Source organism: Chelonia mydas, chromosome 16, assembly GCF_015237465.2.
Source record: "Chelonia mydas isolate rCheMyd1 chromosome 16, rCheMyd1.pri.v2, whole genome shotgun sequence".
In the NCBI taxonomy this organism is placed as follows: Eukaryota; Metazoa; Chordata; order Testudines; family Cheloniidae; genus Chelonia; species Chelonia mydas.
Genome location: NC_057857.1, coordinates 19,643,060 through 19,652,029, shown reverse-complemented (window position 1 = coordinate 19,652,029; position 8,970 = coordinate 19,643,060). Strand labels below are relative to the sequence as shown.

Genomic DNA, 8,970 nt, shown 5'->3' with positions numbered 1-8,970 from the left:
GTAGATAGGACTATATATTACTTGTGTAGGACATCACTGAACATTTTTAGAAAGAGGAGACAGATGGATTAAAGGGGAAGGGTGCAAAATTATTTGACTTCCCTCCTCCAGTTAAATCACTGCCCTTTTCATGCCCACTGGAATAGTTCAGCAGGCTAGACTCCGATGAACTGAAAGGAAATGTATGTACTTTTCACTGTGCAAACAAAAATCGAATGTTGCCCACTTGCAATCAGGGATCGGAATTAAGCAGCACCCCAGCCCTCAAAAATAAAATAAAATTAAAATAAACCCAATTCCAGAGACAGGTACATGAATTTATCAAAAAACTAGCACTGATAGATAAATTTATATTTAAAAAAAGGCAAAGGAGATCTATGTTTTGGGGTAGAGTAAGAGTCGCCTCCTGAGCCCACGTGCACTCACTTTATTTACATATCCACAAACACCATGAAACACCAGCCCAGCCCCCCCACTAGCAGCATGGTCACGTGAATTCCATAGATGAGCAGTTCATTCATGAGGCTGAAGTCCACCCGCCTTCGCCCCAACAAGAGGAGGATGATGGAGAGTTTGTACTGGAAACGCAGAAAGATCCGGATGCCCAGGTACTGAAGGCAAAACAAGATAGAGAGTGCCACCCAGAGGATGGAGGTAAACAGGCTGCAGCTGAAGTACAGCAGGAAGCGAATGAATCCGTACATCCATCGGGATTTCAGATAGATGTCGAAGTTGTTGTACTTGGTGCGCACCAAGTGAGTGGTCCTTACTGGGCCACAGGCTGAATGCAGACATGTTGTGTGGGGGCCGTGGAAAGAACGGACACGGCGGGGAATGGGGATTACAGGCATCAGGCACCCCACAGTTCACAGAGTCCCAGAGCAGGATTTGCAGTGCACATACCAAATGTCATCCATTAATATGGAAAAGATTCAGCAACCTATGAATGCAAACTTTCTGCTGAATTTCCAGGAAGGAACAGGCCTGCAGGAAGGAACAGAAGGAAAACATGTTTAAAAAACTCCAGAGGGAGATAGAGAGCGTCTGGTGGATCTATTCCAACCTGGCTGCTATTTACAGCCCCCTTGCAAAACTCTATTCACTCGCTTGCCTGGGGTAATGTGTTTTTTTTTAATGGGAAAGTAAAATATAATTTTTTCCATTACTGCCTAACTAGATGATTACAAAACACCCAATCAGCATGCTATCTCGATTCTAATATTAGCCTACCATCAACCTCACTATGGCAATGGAGTGGAGGCAAGAGGATTGTGTCTCTGAACTGGTATATTTTCATGACAATTTTGCAAGGTTGATTAACATACAGCACATCCCCTTAATCAACGGAGCATCATACTGCAACATGACCAGTCCTTACCCAGGTCAGTAGTTCCGCTAATGTATGGGTTTTCATTTGATCCTTATTCACTTATAAGTAAAACTCTATTGGAATGAGGATTTCTACGTACTGTGCAAATAAATACAGGGCATAGTAAAGACAACAGCAATTCTGGGCTCAATTTAAACCTTGCTAAGCATCACAGAATTGAAGGACTAGAAGAGACCTCTAGATGTTTTCTAGTCCAGTCCCCTGCATTCAAGGCAGGACTAAATATTCTCTAGACCATCCCTGACAGGTGTTGTCTAACCTGCTCTTAAAAATCTCCAATGATGGAGATTCCACAACCTTCCTAGGCAATTTATTTCAGTGCTTAACCACCCTGACAGTTAGGATGTTTCTCCTAATGTCCAGCCTAAACTGCTTAAACTTGCTGCAATTTAAGCCCACTGCTTCTTGACCTATCCTCAGAAATTAACGAGAACAGTTTTTCTCCCTACTCCTTATAATAATCTTTTATGTACTTGAAAACTGTTATCCTGACCCCCTAGGTCTTCTCTTCTCCAAACTAAACAAACCCATCTTTCCCCCCCCCCCCCCCAATCTTCCCTCACAGGTCATGTTTACTAGACCTTTAATAATTTTTGTTGCTCTTCTCTGGACTCTCGCCAATTTGTTCATATCTTTCCCGAAATGTGGTTTCCAGAACCAGACACAATACTCCAGATGAGCCCTAATCAACGTGGAGTAGAGCGGAGGAATTACTTCTTGTGTCTTGCTTACAACACTCCTGCTAATACATCCCAGAATGAGGTTTCCAACAAACAAAATGAAAACAATGGAACATTTTGCAAGAAAAACAAAGCAATGTGTTTTTTAAACACTGTACAGGATGTACGTCCCTTTGCTTGGATAAGCCTTGAGGGCTCACTGTCATGGCAATTCCCTGTGCTCCATAGTTTTAAAAGGTATTTACCTACCTTATTTCTCCCTTCATATTCTACAAAGATAAATGAAATATCCTTAGTCTTACGCAGTTTTTATGATTTAAAATCATAACATGTTTCCATGTAACCTTTGTTATTATTTGACAGTGATGAGCATTAGTCTGTTAGCTGCTCTCCGTTTCACCTCATGCTTCTAATGTGCCAATTTCCAGGAATTATCAGATGACAATACACTAATCAGACAATGCCATTAAATAATGGGGAACTTCCCTAGCCTTCTTTCACACCCCATAACATTGCTTCTTGTTATTACTTTGCATCTCACAGCTGGAGAAAGTTCAGACACACAGGCCTGGAAAGTTCTTTCTTTTGCTGAAGAAGAAATACTACCATTGCTAGGACTAACAAGAAATTTCACTTTATTATTAGAGCATCCTTTGAAATTAATTTCTATTACTACCAAGGCTACTATTTGTTATTATAAGGTTATAATACCTTATATGCCAGGATATTAAAGTACCCGTACTTTACGAACCTCACTACAGCCTTATTAACTCAACGTGAGACTTTGGGCAAGTCATAACCACCCTCTGCCTCAGTTAACCCTGTAGAGATAATAATCCTGACCTATTTAATGGGGCCATGTATTGTTGCACTGTTTAAGGTGAAATCCCCAAGTAAATTCTGCCTAATAACCAATGAACAGTATGACCCAGGGGCTTAACAGAGAGGAAAATTATTGGTGTTGTGGTTAAGTTATTTGGCAGATCTGGGGGTCTGCTCCTGGGTCTATCAGGGGCATCCTATATGACCCTGAACAAGTCACCTCCCCAGTCTTTGCTACAGCTTCCCATCTGTAAAATGGGAATAATACTTCCCTACTTCACAAGAGTGTTATAGGAACAAATTTAGTAAAGTGCTCAGGTACTATTATGAGAAACACTACAGAAAAAGCCCATAACATACAATTAATTCAAGTTTCTAAAGTGGTCTGAGATCCTTGGGTGAAAGACAATACATAGATGTACAGCATTATTATTCTAATCATATTATGAATTATTCTTAATCTTGTGATTAAGAAAATGAAGTATCTTTCTAACAGATGATGTTCTAGATCACTAAAACTGACACATGATCGTATATGTAACAATGTGCTTCCACATACTATACTGCTTTTAAGTGATTTTTTTAAATAAAAATATTGTTAATGGACAAATTGCAAAACTTAGAACTTGATATATTCCTGTATTAGATATGACAGTATCAACAACATTCTATATATTATTTTTATTGTATTTTTAAAAATATAATCTCGTTTTGAATACCGTTAATTGGAACATTACTGAACATTCTAAAATCCTTCCCTAAGGCCCTGTTCCTGCAAACTCTTATGCACCTACTTAATTTTACTCAGCTGAGTAGCCCCACTGAAGTCAATTGAACTACTTACCTACTTAAGAGTAAGTACATTCGTAAGTATAAAGGGTCAGAGCATTAAAACCTGATTTCTGTATCTGCTCTGCCCTGCCCATGAATACTCCCCTTTTTCATGGTATGATGCTGGGGTGTAGTTAAGATACTGGCTTTATGTCTGAGCCTTGTCAGAGAGGAAGAGTTGTTATTCTCTAACATGAAACAAGCAGCAGGTTAATCTGAGATCTGCTCCAACAGCTGAGCTAACCGGGTCATTTAACAGCAACAGCTTGTTCTCATTTGCATGCTGCTGTGCCCATCATGTAAACATAAATGACTTTTAATGGGTCTATGCTCTTAGATAAGATTAACACTGACACTGGATCAGCTGTGGGAGGGGGTGTTGTAAGATGAAATGTAAACTTTTAAGAACATTACATTTTTAATGACATAATCATCCATTCGGCAAAAGGTCAATAATCCGTTGACTTTTCTGGATCTCATTTAACTCTTGCAATGAAATAATATTTGACATTTTCCAGTGCCACCTGACCAGTTAGGTACAGTGAAAAAGATTGCTAGGGTGTTTCACAGCTCCACAACTTTCTACGTTTGAGTTGATCTAAAAAATAAAAAAATAAGTTTCACCTTGCTGACTTGAAATATTCATAACTTCCAAACTACTGAAACAACTGTCTTGTTATTTATCTCACTGAGACTTTAAAAAAAAAAATCAAGCCAAGTCTGAAGCACATATATATTGTAGTTTATTGCATATATGGCAGTCTTATATTATACTGTACATGGTACCAATTTGACAAATAATTTATAATGTTATAAAGAGAAATTTCTATTAAGGTATAAGCTCAAGGAACGGAGTTAATGTCAAGCTTCCAGCTGTAGCTTCAAAGGAACCACTCACTCTTAAAGTTCAGCATGCACATAAGTGATTTCATGACTAGGGCCTAACGCTGAAATTGTAGACCCTTAGGTGTTTGATCTTTCAGGGCAGGTCTATACTTAAAACACGGCAGTGGTGCAGCTACAGCGCTTCAGTGAAGACACTACTATGCCAGTGGGAGAGCTTCTCCCATCGGCATAGTCTACCAACCTCTGCAACAGGCAGTAGGTATGTCAACAGGAGAAGCCCTCCTGTCAACATAGTACTGTCTACACCATGGTTTAGGTCGGTATAACTGTGTCGCTCAGGGGTGCGGATTTTTCACATCCCTGAATGACACAGTTATAGTGAGGCAAGTTTATAGTGGAGACCTGGCCTCAGGTAACACTGTATTAACACTAGTTTTCTGCAAGGACATAACAAATTATGTTTCACATATCTACAGCACCTTTCTTCCCAAAAGCTACTGGATCTGTGTGGAGGACGGTCCACTGAAATCATTAAAGTTCAGAACAGGTGCAAGGTTCTATTCACATGGATCTAACTATTATGGGCCTAAATTCATCCACCTCCACAAATTACAATTGCCATAGGGATAGAAAAGATCAACTAGCTAGTGCACAGTACCTTGCACAAAAGAGGGAGAATGGAAATTTTTCCCAGGAACTATTAGGCAACCTCCCCCTCTTACTATAGTATGTTTAATGCCCATTACAGACCATACAGGACAGAGTCAAAATTGTTAATCTTAGTCTTTAATGCTAGGCACCAAAATTTGTATTTAGGCACATACACATGAAAGTTTAAGTTCCTAACTATGGATTTGGACACCTAATTTTATACACCCTATTTTGAAGATTTTGCCCTTTTTTTAAAAAAAAAAAAGATCTGTTGCTGCAAGGGAGTATCTACCTCAGAAGGATGAAAAACTGAGTCAACCCTTTCTGGATTTGATACTGTGGTTCTGGGAATTACAGCTCAGAGGCTTAGACCATCCCCTCCGGCTGGCTCAGTGCCAGTCTGGATCCAGGCGCTCATAACACAAAAAACCCTCACCATCATTGGCACCCTTTGCCATGGTGTCAGGCTAAAGATCTGAAAGTCACTGAAAACTGACTCCCCTTCTGCCCTTTCAGACATTTCCCTGCTAGCTAAGGTAGATGGGGGAATGCGTGTGCACACATGTAAAGTGCTGCTGCCCATGATGATCCCATTCTGGGGGTAAATGGAGGCATCAGTCTCCAAGGCAATCAAGCTGGCACATTTTATTCTCTCTTGATATAAAGGGTGCTCATGATGAAAATGCTATAATTACCTCCTATAACACCAACTCTACTAGAATCACACTAGATTAGGTCCAGTGTTGTTTAATATATTTATTTGTGATCTGGAAAGGGAGGTAAACAGTGAGGTAGCAAAATTTGCAGATGACACAAAATTATTTAAGTTAGTCAGGCCCACAGAGGCTTGCAAGGGACTTCAGAGGGACCTAAACAAGCTTGGTGAATGGGCAACACAACAGCAAATGAAGTTCAATGTAGATAAATGAAAAGTAATGCACACTGGAGGGAAAAATTATACTCCTCATACAGCTTGCAAGATTCTAAGTTAAGACTATCAATTCAGCAAAGGGAGCTGGGTGACACTGTGGCCAATGAAGACCTTCGCTTGGTGTGCGGCTGTGGCCAAAAAATCAAACATGATGTTAGGATGCATAAGGATTGAGAGGGAGAATACACAGAGTATTACAATGTCATTCTGTAAATCAATGATGTGGTCTCATCTACAATATCATGTGCAGTATTGGTCACGCCCGCCCCCCCAAAAAGGATAATCCAGAATTAGGAGTTCAGAAAAGAGTGACGAGAATGATCAGTGGCCTGGAAAAATGCTCAGCTGAAAAGAGATTTACAAAACTTGGATTATTTACCTTACAAATAAAGAGAGGACATGAAAAAACCGTATAAAATAATGATAGCAGATCAGGAGTTAACAAAATTTTGGAGAGATAGTAAACCCCATGCTTTTTCTAATTTGAGAGATTAGGAGACGGGCAGATATTCCCACATGTACCTAATATGAGGTTTCTTGCACCTTGCTCTGAAGCAACTGCTGCTGGCTACTATCAGACAGGATACTAGACTAGATGGGCTGTGGGTGATCCAGTCTGGCAATGCATATATTCCTATAAGTATATACATATATAGGACATACACCATTATATGTACACATGGACACCAAACAACACGCTATACGCACACACATATTTGTCAGAGCACACTCACACCATCAAAGAAACTTCTGCGAGATGAGGAACCAGTTTGGTGCAGCCACAAATCACAACATAGCACTGGACAGAATGATATTTCCTAGCAATAACCTGATATCAGAGCAACACAGGCTACTGCAATACCCATCCAGAGAACAAGCAGATGTGGGCAGGGCCACCTCCCTTAGAGAAGGATTAACACACAGTACACACACATACATACACACACCTTACCCAATCTACTATCCCAAGGCCCTACCCATTACCTTCCTCCACATCCCTTTGCTCCCATCTCTTCCTCCCCTCCCTTTTGCATTCTCTCTGTGGCCCATGCCCTCCTCCCAACTATGGGGAGATAGGATAGAGGTCTATAAAACCAAGAGTGGGGTGCTGAAAGCAAATAGGGAAGTGTTATTTACCCCTTCACATAACATAAGAACCAGGGGTCACCAGACGAAATTAAGAGGCAGCAGGTTTAACACAAACACAAGGAAATACTTCTTTACACAATGCACAGTCAACCTGTGGAACTCCCTGCCGGGGGACGTAGTGAAGGCCAAAAGCATAACTGGGTTCAAAAAGAGAATCTGATAAATTCATGAAAGGGAGTCCTGTGTAGCTTGAGAGCCTACCTCTCTCACCAAGAGAAGCTGGGCCTGTAAGAGATATTACCACCCCCACCTTGTCTCGCTGATATCCTGGGCGGGACACAGCTACACCAGCACTGCATACGCAGATGAGGGGTCCACAAATGAGACGCAAGGTGCGTGAGGTAATATCGTTTATCGGCCTGACCTCTCTCGGTGAGAGAAACAGGCGGGGCCCTTCCGCGGGTCGGGGGAAGGCACTGGGCGCGTCCCAGCTGAACCCCAGGGGGAAGAGGTGGTTTCGCAGGAGGGTAACCCACACTCTAAGGGGCCGCTCAAGGCGGCGTGGTCAGTTAACGACACTGCACAGGCCCACGAGGGGCAGGGACGCAGCCCCATGCCCCCGGTGTCCCTCGCCTCTCACTGCCAGGAGCTGGCAGAGGCCGACAGGCGGCGGGTCCCTGGGCGATCGCCCTATTCTCTCCCTCGGGGGCACCGGCCTCCTCCGCCCGCCCCAGCCGCCGCACCCTGCCGCTGACACTCACCGCGCTGCTCATGGTCCCGGGCCGAGTGGCCGCCGCTACTGGGGACAGGCGTCCCGGGCCCGGGGGGGGCCCGGGCCTGAGGTCAAGCGCTGCTATGCGCATGTGCGGGCCAGCGGCGCTCGGGGCTCCAACCGGTACCGGCCGAGGCAACTGAGGATGGGGAGGGGGTACTGGCGCGAAATGATGATGTCATCATCGAGCGCCTCGCCTCCCTGCGGACAACCACAGAGGAGCCGCGAGGGTGGGGGGAGCCTGTCGCCCGGGCAACGGGGGAGGGACAAGAACAGGCGGGGCGGGGCAATAACGAGTGAGGCAAGGGGGTTTCACCCAGGGGAGTGGGGGGAATAATGGGGGAAGGGAGGATTGGGGTAACGGGATGGGGAGTGGGGCAATACCGGGCGGGAGGGGATAAGAGCTTGGGGGCAATAACGAGGGGAGGGTAATAATGTGGGGGGGGGATAGAGGGGACAGCGCTGGCGCGAGCTGTTCCCCCCGTTTCTCGCTATCCCATTCCGGGGCTGCCCCCCAGTTTCCGCTCGGCAGAGGACAGCTGGTCCCCGCCCGCAGGGGAGCGGCGGCGGTTAATTAACGGCCGCCCAGAGCCGCAGCGTTTCGCCCGGGGTGGGGGGGGTGGCGCTGTCGCGCTGGCTGATGCGCGAGCTCGGGGGCCGGCGGGCTGGACCAAGCGAGCAAAGCGCCGCCCTGGCGGGCTCGCCTCCCCTCTCCCGGGCTCTCTTCCCGGTAGGGGACAGCGCCGGGGAAGCCCGTCGGCACCCCCTGCTGGGCCCCCCTGCCCCTTAGCCGCCTGAAGCGCTCCGCGGGGCTGGCGCGGTTGTTGCGGGAACGGAACCGTTTGACTCTCACGCGCGGTTCGTGTTGTGTAAATTCCCATTGGCGGGGGCTCGAAGGGCGCCGCTGACAAGGCAAGAGGCTGGAGGTGAAGCCCCTGGCTTAGTGGACTGTAGAAAT

At 45.0% G+C, this 8,970-nt stretch overlaps 1 protein-coding gene across 2 annotated transcripts; it reads right to left on the bottom strand.

The window, feature by feature from the left end:
- Window positions 1-380: 380 nt before the first annotated feature.
- Window positions 381-8,584, bottom strand: TMEM250 (transmembrane protein 250). Of its 2 annotated transcripts, XM_037879924.2 has the most exons (3): window positions 8,002-8,202; window positions 4,138-4,321; window positions 381-984 (listed from the first exon to the last, which is right to left on the bottom strand). In XM_037879924.2, exon 3 carries the CDS (start codon window positions 849-851, stop codon window positions 432-434), a length of 420 nt encoding a protein of 139 aa, XP_037735852.1. In that variant the 5' UTR covers window positions 852-984; window positions 4,138-4,321; window positions 8,002-8,202; the 3' UTR covers window positions 381-431. The 2 variants fall into 2 exon arrangements, 1 of the variants encoding a protein (XP_037735852.1); XR_006286118.1 differs by lacking the exon at window positions 4,138-4,321 and having other exon boundaries at window positions 8,002-8,584.
- Between the last annotated feature and the right edge of the window lie 386 nt (window positions 8,585-8,970).